General features: G+C 49.5%; 1 protein-coding gene across 1 annotated transcript in view; it reads left to right on the top strand.

Moving 5' to 3' along the window:
- Positions 1-16,441, top strand: part of tenm3 (teneurin transmembrane protein 3) — a 204,192-nt gene that overhangs the window by 61,465 nt on the left and 126,286 nt on the right. Inside the window, exon 3 of the mRNA XM_062520548.1 lies at positions 8,276-8,482. Coding sequence (XP_062376532.1) covers positions 8,276-8,482 — 207 coding nt within the window. The remainder of the gene's footprint in view (positions 1-8,275; positions 8,483-16,441) is intronic.

Here is a 16,441-nt window from a genome sequence, read left to right as displayed (position 1 = left end):
ACACACACACACACACACACACACAAACATACTATAGCCCAAATATAACTTCTCACCCTGGTTTTCTAATTGCCTTTCCACTTTTGGAGTATCCACTGATAAAAACTGGCTTGTGTCACATAGTCTCTCTCCTTCAGTAGTTCTTTCCCCCCCCCCCCTCTCTCTCTCTCTCTCTCTCTCTCTCTCTCTCTCTCTCTCTCTCTCTCTCTCTCTCTGTCTCTCTGTCTCTCTCTCTCCCCTCCGCGGTCCTCTCTAACTGGTTCATTTCACATGTTGCTGAGGGGGTAGCTGGCTGAGAGGGAAGGCAGGCGAGGAAGCGATAGAAGGAGATATAGAGAGATACTGAGCCGAGGAGCAGAGCAGGAGGGAAGGGGAACGTGAGAGGGAGGGGGAGAGAGAGAGAGAGAGAGAGAGATGAACGGGGAGATGGAGATGGCTGGATAGAGGAGACTAGGGACATTGTTCCCCTGCAGAAGAGATAAACATACCGCGGTGCTCTCCGTGGTATTCAAGCCACATTCCCTGTGTGTGTGTGTGTGTCTTTGTGTGTGTGTGTGTGTGTGTGTGTGTGTGTGTGTCTGTTTGCGTGTGTGTCTGTGTGTGTGTTTATGCGGGTGGGTGGGTGTGTGACCTTAAAAGGTTGTATTTCCATTGCAAGTGAAAGAGATCTAGAATAACACTGGGAGATTGGCCCCTGATAGGGGCTCAAGAAAAATAAAGCCTCCAGCGCCCCCCCTCCCCTCCCATCCTGCGCTGGGCCTGGGAGCTTGACTGATGGACTGACGGCAGTGCTGGGTTCACTGGCTGCTGTTGCAGGGTTGTGGTGATCAGTGTTTCCTGCTAGCCCAAAGTGATATTAATGAAGACCCTCACACTCCAGCACCTGTCGGACTCCTACTAATCTCTGCATACAGACACACACACACACACACACACACACACACACACACACACAAACACACAGACACACACACACTTACAAACACACCCACATACCCCCACGCACACACAAACACACACACACACACACACACACACACACACACACACACACACACACACACACACACACACACGAGCAGTAGCTTTCATGCATCATTTCCGCACCTATACCCCTAGTTCTTCACCAGGCGCTGCACTAATGAATGGACTGCGCTGTGGCTGTCAACCCTACCGGGCGGCGGGAATGTCGAGACGGATGCTCCTCCTCTCCCGCATCCCCACCTCGGCCAATCAGGCGGCTCCTCCGCTCTAAGGGCAGCTCCTCTGCAGGGCGCTCTGCTCCGTATAGGGGCGTTAAAGGGCCTGCATTTCCCATGACTAACGCTCTCCACCCGCCACCCCCCACCCCCCCCACTCATGCTCTCGCTGCTTATCTCTCTTCCGTCCTCTGCCTTTTCTCGGGATGTGTCTCTCCGTATCTGTCCTCCCTCCACCTCCTCCTCCTCCTCCTCCTCCTCCTCCTCCTCCTCCTCGTGTGTGTGTAATGTATTTTGCATCTCTTGCGCTGTCGGCCCGCTAGTCTCCTCCTCAGTGTTGCCCAGGCTTTGTGTTCTGTCTTTTTTCTCTTTTTTTCCAGCTGCCTCACTAGTATAATAAAGCTCCTGACTGCGAGTGTGTGTGTGTGTGTGTGTGTGTGTGTGTGTGTGTGTGTGTGTGTGTGTGTGTGTGTAAGAGATGTGCTGCCTTAAGGGTTCTAATAGTACTTATGGAGTACCCTCTGATTCTTTTATTCTCACTCCAAACACGGCTCAACACAGCCTTCACATCTATTTAATTAATCACTGACACCTCCACTAATTACTGAGCTACAGTGTGTGTGTGTGTGTGTGTGTGTGTGTGTGTGTGTGTGTGTGTGTGTGTGTGTGTGTGTGTGTGTGTGTGTCTGTGTGTGTGAATGTGTTCCGCTCGATGCGCGTCTGTGTCTGTGTGTGTTAGTGTGTCGTCTTTTTTGAATACGCTCGAGCACAATGTCCCCTTGTGTGGGCAAACGCCGACGTTGCCACGGCAATGAGATGACACTTGTTATCTGTGCCTGGCAGTCAAAAGGAGCGACAGAAGAGACGGAGGGGAGAAGAAAAGAGGAGTTTTTCTCGAATGCTTGACCCTGCGTCCCGTCATATCAGCATCTCTTTCCCTCTCTCTCTCTCGCTCTCTCTCTGTCTCTCTCTCGCTCTCTCTCTCTCCTCTCGTCTGCGCTCTGTGTTCTGTCCCTTTCCATCTGTCTCCTCTGAAGGCGGCGGATGAAAGGGTCCGGGGCGCGCGGCGTCTGATCCGGCGGAGAGCGGCGACGCGGCTACTGGCGTGCGGACGAGGAGATGGCCCCTCCGCGCTCCCGCCGACGCCCGCCCGTCGTCTCTCTCTCCCCCTCTCTCTCTCTCTCTCTCTCTCTCTCTCTCCCCCCCCTCTCTCTCTCTCTCTCTCTCTCTCTCTCTCTCTCTCTCTTATCTTGCGCGGGCCCACTCGGCTCGGCCCGGCAAAGACGACACGCCAACATTATCATTAGTCCTCTTATCGCACTTTTCTTCTCCTCTATCTCTCTCTCTCTCTCTCTCTTTCTCCCCTTCTCTCATCTCTATCTCGCTGTTTCTTTTTACTCTCTATCTTTTTCTCACATGCACACTCTTTTTTGCTCTCTCTCTCTCTCTCTCTCCCTGCCTCTCCTCTCTCTTTCTCTTCTCTCTCTCTCTCTCACTGCCTCTCCTCTCTCTTTCTCTTCTCTCTCTCTCTCTCTCTCTCTCTCTGTGTCTGCCTTTCGCCAAGTGTCAAACTCAAACGTGTGTAAATGTGCCTTGTGTTCTGTGAAGGCCTGATGATCTGTGAGAGAGAGAGAGAGAAAGAGAGAGAGAGAGAGAGAGAGAGAGAGTCTTTGATTTATTTGCACGTTGTTCTCGTTTGAGGGGAGATATGGAGCGTGTCCTTCAGGCTTATTTATGCCCGGGGTCCGCTGAGGATTGAAGAACAGGAGAAAAGGAAATAACAAGAGTAGAGTGTGTGAGAAAGAGAGAGAGAGGGAGAGATGCTGCCAGAGGGAAAGAGAGAGAGATGTGTTGGGGGAAGTGATGAGAGAGAGAGAGAAAGAGTGAGATGGAGAAAATGATAAAGGAGTGAAAGAGCGATAGAGCGGGAATATGGAATGATGGTAAATTGAAGCGGGTGCTGTTCGTAAGCGCTTTTGTTAGAGCTCACCCCCCTTATGCGTTAAAATATTTAGAAGACAAACTCAAAGAGCTCATTCACCAGAACGTCCGTAAATAACAAAAAATACCCCACCGTGTGTTTCTTTTATTTTTTCCTGCTCGCAGCTGAATCTCTGCGCTTGCCTTCTGAAGCAGTCCAGTGAGCAGTGAGCTCAATAAGCAGTCCGAGAGGGGGGGGGGGGCTGGGTGGAGGGGGGGGGGGCAGTGTGAGGAGTCGGACAAAAGGAAAATCAATGGCTGACAAACACCGAGCCGTCTACCGGTGGAAACATGCCACGAGCGCCACAGACGTCTCCCACTATTAACTCCTGCATCGAGGAGTGTGTGTGTGTGTGTGTGTGTGTGTGTGTGTGTGTGTGTGTGTGTTTGTTGGGGGGGCTAGTCTGCAGGGAGGCAGAAGCAGTAGAATGTTCTATAAGGTCTAAATCTCTATTTTCACGTACAGCTCAGGAATAACAGCGGCTAGTCTAGTCATGTTGGAGAGAAACAAAGGAACCCAATCCAACAGACATATGGTGCCGTGGTGTGCTGTGCTGTATGCTGGCGGTTGGTGTGAAACCACAATCATTAGCATCGGTTTGCATAGATCATGTAGGAAGGTGGTGATGATGATTACTGTGGTGGTGTGAGTATGTATGCTTGCAGATGTGTTTGTGTGTGTGTCTGTGTGTTTCTTTGATTGTGTGTGTCTCTGTGTGTGTGTGTGTGTGTGTGTGTGTTCCACAGTTCTCCTCCGCTCCGCGTCTGCACTTCTCTCCTTCATCTCTGCCCCCCCCCCTTCCTCTCAGGCCCCTCCTTCCTTCTCATTCCTCCTCAGCGCCTGGCTTTGGGCGAAAGGAAAAAAAAAACTCCATTTCCCATGTGACATTTCAGCAGCGCCCATGTCGTTAGAGGGAGACGCTGCCTCAGAGAGCTGTAAATGTTGTTGGGAGGGCCTAATTGGCAGTCCCAGGGCAAAGGTCAGTGCTGGCCTGCTCGCTGGTCTCCTCCACTAGAAAGTGCTCCAGTGAGCCTGGCTGAGGGCGGTGGGAGGAGGAGGAGGAAGAAGAAGAGGAGGAGGAGGAAGAGGAGAAAGCGGGTTCTCAGCCATGATTTATCTTTTCTTTTCCTCCTCACCAAAACCTGGTGTGAGAGAGAGCACCGGCTGGCCAGGGGGCAGGGATGGAGAGAGAGACAGACAGAGAGAAGAGAGAGGGGTGGAGAGAGAGAGAGATGGAGAGAGATGGAGAGAGAGGGGGTAGAAGGAGGTAGAGAGAGAGGTATGGAGAGAGAGGAAGAGTGAGAGAGATAGAGAGGGAGGTAGAGAGAGAGGTATGGAGAGGGAGAGCTGATTGAGCAGGGACAGCACACACTGCAGGCAGAACAACCTAAAAATACAGCAGCAGAGAAAGACAAAAAGGAGCAGAGATTGAAGAGAAGAGAGGGAGACAGGGAAAGATGGAGAGAGAAAGGGGGAGACATGGAGAGAGAGAGAGAGAGAGAGAGAGAGAGAGTATGGGGGGAGAGAGAGAGACAGGGAAAATTTGTGTTTTTTTAAGGGTTGTCAAAGCACTGATGGTGAATGCACTCAGATCAACCTTGCTGAGCTGCAGGATTATTATTCTCTCTACTTCCCATTCTGTTTGCCTCTCACACACACACACACACACACACACCTGTTCATTAAATACATCTGACTCCTATTGCTGCTCTCTGGTGGTCCTGTGCCCAGTGATTGGCTCTGACACATCCACGGGAGAGCAGACTTACCCACAATGCATCTGTGCAACATCAGAGTAATTCTGTCTGAACGAAGGTTGTCTGGCTGCCTGAGATGAACCAGTACTCATAGGTATTAGTGTGCACAGTTCACTTGCTAGTATATCTATTAAGGATATATGTGCGGGCATGTCTGGGTTTTCAGGGGAAAACACACACACATACCTACACACAGACACACACACACACACACACATGCACACACACACACACACTGACACACACAGACACACACACACACACACACACACACACACACACACACACATACACACACACACACGCACACACACACACACACACACACGCACACACACAGATGTGTCTGCAGGGGTGTGGGCTGTGTCTGTCTCCCTGGCTTAATTAAGAGGGTAGCATTTGCTAGATAGCGTCCAGAGACTATGACCACGGGCGACGCAGCGCATTCATAAAGTCCTAAGTCTGTGAAGCGGAGGGATGGAGGGATGGAGGGAGGGAGTGATGGAGGGAGGGAAGGATGGATGAACTTCCTCCACACACGGAGAGAGAGCGCTGGGAGCGGCTAGCGGCCGGTCCCCAGTGCGGCTGGACGGCGCTGGACTATACGGCGGAACAGCTGCCTCTCGGGCTCTCACTCGTTTCATTTCTCACAGTCACTTTCTCTTCTACCTCGGGCCGCACGGCCACTCCGCAGGTTGCACACACACACACACACACACACACACACTCATATACACGCAGCCCACCAACACCCACACATACACACAGAAACATAGACACTCTCGGACTCGCAAACGCCCACACACACACACACACACACACACACTCATATTCTCATACACTCACAGCCCACCCACACCCACACCCACCCATACACGCAAAAACATAGACACTCTCCGCCTCAGAAACACAAAAACACACACACACACACCACACACACACACCGTCCCCACACCCACACCCACCCCCACGGCGTGTCCCAGAGGCCCTGTGGAAGGTTAATAGAAGCCTAATTTGCTGGTTGTGTGGGGCAGCAGAGCTGCAGCGCTGTTCCCAGTAGACTCTCCCCTAATTGTGTTCCTCTCCTCCGCCTCACCAGCCTCGCTCCCTCACTCACACACACACACACACACACACACACACACGCCCAAATATATAAATAAGGACTGCATTAATTAAAAGGAATTCTTCCCTTCTTTTTTTCACTCTCTCTCTCTTTCCCTCGTTCCCTCTCTCCCTCCTCCGTTCCCTCCGTCGCCTCCGTGCCCCCCTCTGCTCCTAGTTTGCTCTCTCACAATGCAGCAGCGTGTAAACAGGAAGGAGCAATTATGGACTCCGCAAGGAGGGGGGCTGCACAGAATGTGTGCATCTGTGAGTGAGTTAGTGTGTGTGTGTGTGTGTGTGCGCGCGCATCTGTGAGTGTTTGTGTGTGTGTGTGTGTGTGTGTTTGTGTGGAAGTGTGTGTGTGTGTGTGTGTGTGTGTTTGTGTGTGTGTGTGTGTGTCTGTTTGAAGGAATCAGAAAGTGGGTGAGGGTGTATGTGTGTGTGTGTGTGTTTGTGTGTGTGTGTGTGTGTGTGGCTGTGTCTGTGTGTATGTATATGTGTATCCGCAAATCTACTTTCAAACTGTGTGCATGTTTGTATATAAAAGTGTGTGTGCGTGTGTGTGTATGTGTGTGTGTGTGTGTGTGTGTGTGTGTGTGTGTGTGTGTGGAAGAGAGAGCGTGCGAGAGCTGTAGCTGAAGGTGTGTCCAAATCAGTTCTCAGTGCATGGGTGGCTGGCTGCGATAGTCACAGTCCCCTCCGCTCCATACATCCACTAGCACTGAAGTGCTCTGCGCTCATAATGGCCGCATCAGTCTCCATGAAGAATGCTGAATCTATGGCAGCGCCGACGGAGGCACAACTCAGAGAGGAGGCTTTAGATAGCGATCACACCGCCACGCGCTGGGATATTAACAGAACAGGAGATGAGGAACATGAACCTGCAAACACACACACAGGGAGAGGACAGAATGTTCCAGCAAATCCACTCCTGATCTCATTCCGTTTAACTGAGAGAGTAGTCTACCTGAGTGATAGCTAAGAGCTCCAGACAGAGAGACAGATAGATAGATAGATAGATAGATAGATAGATGGATACATAGATAGATACATAGATACATAGATACATAGATGCATAAATACATAGATAGATAGATAGATAGATGGATAGATAGATAGATAGATGGATATAGATAGATATCTGTTCTGTGGAGTAACAAGATGACAAACTGTGCCTGAATTTAGGCAGTACACTATGTAGTGTAGGCTCTCTAGTCCTCTTATAAGGTAGTACACTGTGGAGCATGGACTGCAGTCTTCTCATAAGGCAGTACACTATGGAGTATGGATTGTAGTCTTCTCATGAGGCAGTACACTATGGAGTATGGATTGTAGTCTTCTCATAAGGCAGTACACTATGGAGTATGGGCTCTTGTCAGTTGGGCTTATGTGTGCTTTACCAAGGCTGTTATTACCTCTGATGTTTGGTCTGTCATCCTCAAGTTATGAATCCCTTTGTGTACAAAGTGCATGTGAATGTGTGTGTGTGCGTGTGTGTGTGTGTGTGTGTGTGTGTGTGTGTGTGTGTGTGTGTGTGTGTGTGTGTGTGTGTGTGTGTGTGTGTGTGTGTGTGTGTGTGTGTGTGTGTGTGTGTGTGTGTGTGTGTGTGTGTGTGTGTGTGTGTGTGTGTGTGTGTGTGTGTGTGTGTGTGTGTGTGTGTGTGTGTGTGTGTGTGTGTTTGAGAGAGACTTGTGGGTGTTTTGTTGACTGCCAGCCCAGCATGCTGTGGCCACTGCTGTGGGGTGACCTGAGCTAATCAATACTGAGACAGCAGGGGGCATGATGGGAAATGGAGTTCTGAAGGCTTCTCAGCTCTGATCAGCGTGTGAGTCAGACCTGTTCACAGGGGCTCCACCTCATTGCTTGGCCTCTCAAGCAGACCCTAGGGCACCGTCGTCATCAGTAGGGCTTAAACCAGGAGCGCAGGGGTATCGGCTTGGATTTAGGCTTAAATGAGCTGAAATGTGAAATCGAGGATTTTCTCCTCAGACATGAAATGGCGTGTGGAAAGTTTTGTGGAACCGAATAACTAACAATGACAACTGTGATAAAACCCCCCTTTTGTTAGGATTTACATTTTCTTTGCATTTCCTTCACATTTCTTGCACTCCCATGATATATATTTTGAATTGCTTTTGATATATCGTTTTGCTATCATTATTGCTGCATTTTCTGTTTGTCTGTCCTTGGTTCGGTGGTTCCTTTTTTGTTTATAGTCACTTTTTTCCCTTTAGGTTCTCCCATGCCATCCTCTCTATCAAGTCCATCAGTCACTGAGCATTCACATTCTCAACCACCATCACCCAATCTCCATGACAACCAGAGTCCGCTGCTAAGCAATGTCACCACGGAGACTGTGCATGACTCGGACTCTGAGGAGGAATTCACAGCCACCCTGTACTTACCAGTAGCTCAGCAGGCACAGGGGTCTGCATGTAATGGTAAGGTCTCTTTCTCTCTCTCTCTCTTCTCTCTCTCTCTCTCTCCCTCCCGCCTCTCTCTGATTTTTATCCGCAGTTTAATCAGTTAGTGCAGAAATGCATTCACTCACTGCTGCCATAAGGCTTGCTCTGTGTGAGAAGTTGTACAGCCACATGTCACCGTTCATCTGTCATCTGCATCTGCATCTTCAGCTACTGCTCTGCTCTCTGTCTCTCTCTCTCTCTCCCCATCTCTCTCTCTCTCCTTCTCTCTCTCCCTCTCTCTCTCTTCTGTGCCAAACTCAATTTCTTGAAAACAAAACTGTAATTGTGTCATGTGCTGTGCCTCTGCGATACCACAGCGCTAAGGTTATTTCAAAGGCTGTTTTCACTTGCTTTGATGCAGCATGGGGCCAGACTGTGATGTTAGTGGTTAGCCCAAAGGGGACCCTTTGTTTGGCCGCGCCGCCTATGAAAGGGAGGCTTGCACTGGGCCTTTGTTGGGCAGATGGTTCGGACACACTGTATGCATTCATTCATTAGGGGAACACCACAGCATACGCGAACGGATTACAGCCTGCCCATTTCCACTTGTCTCTTCTGTCCGTCGTTCCTTTTTCTTGACACACACACACGCACACACATACACACACACACACACACACACACACACACACAGGCTGTCTTGTCATGCTTGTCTCCCTTTTGTGCAAGATCTCTACCCAAACATAAATTAAAGCTTAGAGGCAAAGCTAATTAACAACCATGGAGTACGGCCACTACGCTGTATGCACAAACACACAAACACACACACACACACACACTTGGGCTGACAAAGCTGAACTAATTGAAGCTCTGTAAATTCATATGCATTTGCAGGCTGACCAGGGAAGGCTCAGACTAATGCAATTTAATGCATGTCAAAGGTTAGCATCCTCTATCTCCCCCTTGATCTGCACCGCACCACACCAAACCACGCAGCACGTTTCTCCGCTCCCCGTACTGTACATGGACTTTGATGAAGGTCTTTTGTCCATTCACCATCTCTGCTCTCTTGCTGCCCACCTGCCATCCACCTGCTGCCTCAATAAAAACCCGCACAAGCCCGCAGAACGTAGCCACTGCCAAAGGAATCCATTTGTTTAACCGCTGAAAGCCTAACCTTCACAAGCCAGTCAGCGCCACTCTCCAGCTAGAAACAAAGGCTGCCATGACGGTGCTCAGAGACACTGCTGTAGCAGCGGCGGCCTTCGCCACCCTCACAATTCATGGGTTTCACTAGGTCCCTTTCCACAGGTGTGTTAATCAGGCATCATGCAGTCTGCATTGATGATCAAGGTGCTTGATTTTATATACCTGTGGAAAGGGACCTGATGAAACCTATGAATAGCACTGTGCGTTGACCAGAGAATGAAGTGAGCAAAGACAAACAGTTAGAGTCTGTTCACTCAACCACTAACTGATGCGTTCACAGAAGCAGGGACAAAAATGGAATTTAAAGCATCTCTTTTTTTCTAGAATCTTCTCATTGTTAGAATGAATAGCAAGCAGCATTCCATTCTCGTTACTTCATGCTCTGAGAGCCGTTTGCCCATCATCACAACCACACCTCACTTTCTCTCTCTCTATCTCTCTCTCTCTCTTTATCTCTCTATTTCTCTACCTCTCTCTCTCTCTCTCACTCTCTTACTCTATCCTCCTCCTCTGTCAGATCCTTTCTGTGATGTCTTGTTGCCACAGAAAGTGCGGGCCAAACCTTAGCCATTAAAGCAACCTCCCCCCCACACACACCCCACCTCCGATCTTTAATACCCACCACATACGCACTCACTACCCCTCATCAAAAAGGCAGCGGAGACAAAGACATTTCAAGTGCTCTGCATTAATTAAGCCATTTCCCTACATGCACGTCTCCATCGATCCGCCATCACGGAGCACTTAAGGCCAACAGGCCAGCGGTGGAGACAGGAGTCAGGGAGCTCAGAGCTCATTAACCCACACCAGAGTGTGTGTGTGTGTGTGTGTGTGTGTGTGTGTGTGTGTGTGTGTGTGTGTGTGCGCGTGTGTGCACGTTTGTGTGTATGTTTTGTGAGTGAGTGATTTGTGAGTGAACTACAATAGGGCAATATTAAACCAAAAAAAAAAACAAATGCCTGGTTTGAACATACAGTATATAAATCAATAACATTTTAAATGCTACGCACATGACTAAGACAGCAATTCAGCTCCTACCGCTGACAGTTAAGTAAGGGATAATGGTCTTCACGGTGCTCAGGAATAGCGGAAGATTATGCATGTTCAAGGTGATAAGACAGTTAATGGCCATTACTAGAGCATTATTCTCTGCTACCCGAAGAAGTCCCTGAAGTTACCATGACTACCATACTTGCTGCATTACCTTGCAATGTTGTGGTAGAAAGAATATTCCTTTGGTAAACAAAAAACATGAATGCATAATTCAAACCTCACAATGAACCTGGCAAATGGTTATGTCAAAAAAGCATGGGACTACTTCATAGATGTGGAAATGTCAAAATTTAATTGACACAAAAGATCCTTTAAAGAGAGAGAGAGAGAGAGAGAGAGAGAGAGTAAGCTGAGGGTAGAGGGCAAGACTCAGGGCTAATTCCCATCAGGCTTTGTTCCTGTCGGCCCTAGCTCATAGCAGGTGTGCCTCCTCAGCCGCCCCAGGGTAAACACCGCCTCATGCCCTGCCTGCCCACCCGCCCACCGCCTGCCCACCCGCCCGCCTGTCTTGCCCGCCTGGCTGCCTGGCTGCCTCCAGTCAGCCTAATAGCGTTGGAGCGCCCCGCGGAGCTGGAGTCCGTCTGGAGCCCGCTGGCTCTCGCCGTATCAGCCTCCCCTCTGACAGGAACCAGCAGCAGCCCCGAAGCTCTGGCGTCTCCCCCCGTCTCTCTCTCTCTCTCTCTCTCTCTCTCTCTCTCTCTCTCTCTCTCTCTCTCCATCTCTCTCTCTCTCTCTCTCTCTCTCTCTCTGTCTCTCATCTCTCCGACCCGCGCTCATCCCCACCGTCCCCAGCGCTTTGGAGGGTAAACCCCAGACCAGACGTCTGTATGCACTCACTCACTCTCACTCTCACTCAACTGTCTCCATGCTCGTTATTGATCATGCTTATTTTTTTCTTTTCTTTTCAAACTAAAACACTAAATAGCTTAAAAGCCAAAAAAAAAGAACAAAAAGCATGTTATCCACAAACGAAAAAAAAAAAAAAAAGCAGCGAGATGCAGAGAGGTCGGCGGGCGAGAGGAGCAGGACAGGTCAACTTAGGGCTCGCGTCCATTATCGGTCTCTGCCTCGTTGACATGGAGCTCATTGTCAATTATCCCCTTTGAAGTCCTGGAGCTTAGAGAGTGGACAGGGGCCTGGGGCCGTGGTGGGGGGGGGGGGGGGGGGCAGCTGAGGGGCCGCGTTGGCAGGCGGGCAGGCGGGCTGGCTCACTGAGCAGGCCTTGGACTGGGGGCCGGCCGGACGGCAGGCAGGCAGGCAGCTCCTGCGCTGACGGACTATTGCTATTGTCAGATGCACTGGGCATGAAAGTAGCAATTTTACAGCACAGGAATTCCAATAACATTTACCGGAGCCAGGCCAAGCCCAAAACACCCGCTCGCTCCCCGCGCCCTCGCCTGGGCTCGCATCGCCGACACGCTTGCTTAAGCCTCCACTGTCTGTCCTCCCTGCTCGTCTGTCAATTTCTTTTTTTTCTTCTTCTTCTTCTTCTTCATATCCCCATGCTCTGTCTTTTCCTCTCTTTCTCTCTCTCTCTCTTTCTCTCTGTCTGTCTTTCTCCTGTCCAATCTGTCTACATTGCTCTCTGTTCAACCTTCCTGGCCTGTTGAGAGTGTGTAGCCTAAATGTATATTAGCAACCAAAAAACCCCCCAGCAACACAGTAACACAGAGCTGGTATGACAGGCTGTATGTGACAAGAGCGTTGGGTTCAGTGCCCTGTAGACCAAAAAAAATAAACACAGGGAGGCAATAAGGCGTTTGTGTCACGGTGCATGCTAAACGCATACAGCAGGAAAACATCGATTAGCAGGCGGCCATTGAGGCGGACGGGGCCTGAGGCTAGCGGGGAGATTTTCTCAGGGATATACGGTGTTTTCCGCCGTGGCTCCACTCCGTCACGGAAAGCGTCACCGAGACACAACGGTCACGCCTTAACGCACCGGGTCGCCCGTCTCCGCTAGCAGTCACGACACCGTACTCCCGGGGTCGCGCTCTTACACAATGACGGATGCATAATTTAGACGTTCGTCAGAGGCTGGCACCTGGAATCCGAAACATCGGCAGGTGGAAAGTGTTCTTTGTTTCTCATGTTTTGTTTATTTTGCGCTGTTTTTAAAAGGTTTATCTTTGTTCAGATGCAGTGCCTTTGTCACTCTCACTCTCGTCACTTCTGTTTCACTCTCAGTCTCTCTATGTTCTCACCTCTGCCACTCTTTCTCAAGTCTTTACTGGTGATTACAAGCAGTTCTAGGCCTCAGATGCGTGTCAGCAGGTTTTGTTGTTTGACATTGCTTCACATCACAACCCGAGGGACAATGGATATAGTAGTCGTAAATGGAGGGGTGTGCGTGTGTGTGTGTGTGTGTGTGTGTGTGTGTGTGTGTGTGTGTTTATATTTGCATTTGCTGGTCTTGGCATTTTCTTTTTTTACCGCCACAGAAGAATGGACTTGAATCCGGTGGCCATTAAAAATGCATCACGGCAGAAAACAGTTCGTCATCGGCTTAAACTGTGATTACTCTCCTGCTCTCTCCCTCGCTGGCACGGTTGAACATGGCAACAGACTTGTTCGACACAAAGCGTGCCTCAAGATTAGCCAGCCCATTAGTTGCTGAGTGATCTGTTTGCCAGCTGAAACCCCTTCTTTCTCACTCCGTTTATCCCTGGGAATGCCTACCCCCCCCCCCTCCCCCCATTCACACAGTGTCAGGGCAAAATAAAGATAAAAACAAGCATTCTGATTATTTAAAGTAAAGGTGAAGAAAATGTCTTTTTTGACCGTTCTCCTACAATTAACCGAGTACCTCAGTGTTTACATTCAGTGTCCCTCCTGCCTGGTCAGTCATTGGTTGACATAGCTGCGCTGAATCAGATTACTAAGTGTGGCCCTGGTGTGGATGTTTGCTCAGTTATCATAGCAGAGGGCTCTGAAGACAAAGAAGGACGCTGTGTTTGCCACCCTGTCTGCCTCTCATCATAATGTATTTGATCAACTCCAGGCCGAGATAAGGGGTTTTGCGATCCGTGTTATAAATGTGTTATTACACTTTAGTTAACAGCAGACAGGTTGTTTCTATTCTGTGTCGCTCATTTCCTCTGAGCTCAGCAGTACGTTTGACATAAAGCTTCAAATTTAATTCACCTCCAAGTCACACTATCCTCGGACTCAACAGGATAAAAAAAAAGAGGGCGGAAATATGAAGAATTAATTCTCCTCGGATCCCAGTGCAATTATTCTGAATTAAACAGAATTATGAGCCTTGCAGTGCGGTCAGAGCGAACGTTGGCCAGCCGCCGTGCGGACACACCACCACCTCCAGAAGAAATCTCTTCACTTCTGTAAATGGCCGCTCTGTACTCCACTCATTTCTACCAAGGTGTAGAAGTAGAAGCCTCTCTCACATCCTATAATTGCTTTTCCCCTCCCTTTCGTGCGTTCCTTTACCCCTTCCTGATTTTCACCATGGGTGAGTTTTCTCTCTATTCCTTTCTTTCTCTCTCTCTCTCTTTTTCTCTCTCTTTCTCTCTCTCTTTCTTTCTCATTCTCCCTCTTTTTCTCGCTTACTGTCTAATTTTTTCCTTTTCCTTCCTGGCGGTGCCATGCTTGCTAGGGGTGCCATTGATCTACGGTAATGATTCGCCCTTGAGTTTGTCAATATTTAAAAAGCACTTTGTCCCCTGGAAAATCATAGACAGGCCAGCTGATAAATGTCATAACCTGATGATATTTATCTTGTATAAATAGCACACTGGTCATGTGTTTGAGCAGCCCTGGTCTCAGAGGAGTGGGCTGTGATGAATAAGCTCTGGACATTTTTTCCTCCAACTCTTGCCTAGCTAGTCACATGATCTAAGTGATAACCAAGGACAAGGGCAGCTCAATGCTAAGTTATATAAACAACCTTCAACCTACTGTTGGATTGATATAGATGATAGATATGAGGGAACCTTGACGTAAACCTTAAAGTTTAGTGAAATATTTGTGATTTATCGAGGCCGCAGAGGCATTATTTTTTAGGCTGGGAAAAATGTTCCTAAAAATTCTTTAATGGAGAAAAAAAAGACCTACTTTTGCTCAGATGTGGTGTGATCTCTTTAGCTCTCTCTCTCCCTCTCTCTCTCTCTCTCTCTCTCTCTCTCTCTCTCTCTCTCTCTCTCTATCTCTCTCTCCCTCTCTCACCCCCTCGCTCTCTGCTCATTACACTCTGCTAATGGCAGTCTTTGATTTTGGGAGCCGTCTGAAATTGGCTGCAGGAGGACAAAGCCCCAAAGCTCCTCCCAGGAAGTGTTGGGACGGAGAGGGGCACGGAGGGGGTGGAGCTGGGGAGGCAGGGAGATTACAAAATGACAGCAGGGATAGAACCTTGACACACCAGGGGGTTTTATTTTTATTTTATTGTATCTTCTTCTTCATCAGTTTTTCCACAATTGCTAAAACACGATTTTAAAACCTTCCAGGCTTTTCTCAAAGCTGTAAACACAAAAAACATATTCTCAAAAAAACGTTCAGAAAACCTTTGACACTTTTGAGTCATTGTGTTTAATTGCGACATCTGTGCTTTCTTTGTGTTTACTTTTTGCCACTTGTGGTTCAGGGATTCGCGTTTTAGAAATCCAGAAAAACTGTAAGTGAGACTTTCTTCAGTTTGTTCTTGCCTCTCCTCACCACCCCCCAACACTCCACACACACACACACACACACACACACCTCCACACACACACACACACACCTCCACACACACACACACACACACACACATACCTCCCTCCTCCTCACCCTCTCCCTGCACACATACACACCCCTCACACCTGTCGGGCTCACGGCGCGCCTGCCGCCGCGCTACACAAAAGAGGCATTTCCAATCCCGCGCGGGTCGGCGATCACAGGACACCGGATCCCTGCCCGCGCGCCGCCACAAAAGGGCGTCGCCGCCGGGCGACAGGCACTCCGGGTCAGCCCTCCCTTTCAGGAGGAGTGGAGCGGGGAAATGAGCTTCACGCCTCACAGGCCCCGGAACATGTTCCCGCTTGTGTGGAGAGGAGAGGAGCGGAGTGGCCCCTCTTCCCCCTCTTCCCCCTCGTCCCCCTTCTTCCCTCTGATCGCCACCGCAGCCACCTCCTGTCATCCCTGCCTTTTCTTCTCCTCCAGTTTTCCACACCTGTCTCTTTCTACTCCCTCTCTCTCTCTCTCTCTCTCCCTCTCTCTTTCTCTCTCTTTCCTCTCTATCGCTCTCTGTCTCTCTCTCTCTCTCTCTCCAGTATCCTCCTCTCATCACCATCTGCACCATCTGAGCCTTACGTTCGGTGTCTTGGAATGACAACAAAGGAAGTGTGTTGTATACTGAGGTTTTTGGTGACAGTGTTGAAGTGTTTTATGGATGGCCCAGGAGAAGCCCTTACTCTGGTGTGTGTGTGTGTGTGTGTGTGTGTGTGTGTGTGTCTGTGTTTGGTTGGAAGAAGGGGTGGGTTTGATGGGTCTACTAGCCAATCTGGTCCTCGTTTACGGTTACCCACAATCCTTCCAGTCCGATCCGTCACATATATGGCCGTACCACATGTCACACCGCACACTTTCATGGCCCCACACACAGAGTTAATTTAGGGTCGTGGTGGCGCTTGAAGCTCCCTTTTGTTTGTAACTGGCGGAGTGTGTGTACTTTCCCAGCAGTCAGCCACTTCCTGCCATACCCGGCCTCCTCAAAAGATGTTGCAGAAAAGCGGCCGCCTTTGA

The sequence above is a fragment of the Sardina pilchardus genome, chromosome 2 (genome assembly GCF_963854185.1).
Source record: "Sardina pilchardus chromosome 2, fSarPil1.1, whole genome shotgun sequence".
Taxonomy (NCBI): domain Eukaryota; kingdom Metazoa; phylum Chordata; class Actinopteri; order Clupeiformes; family Clupeidae; genus Sardina; species Sardina pilchardus.
The sequence above is the reverse complement of the archived record's forward strand: the minus strand, read 5'-3'. Positions and strand labels throughout refer to the sequence as shown.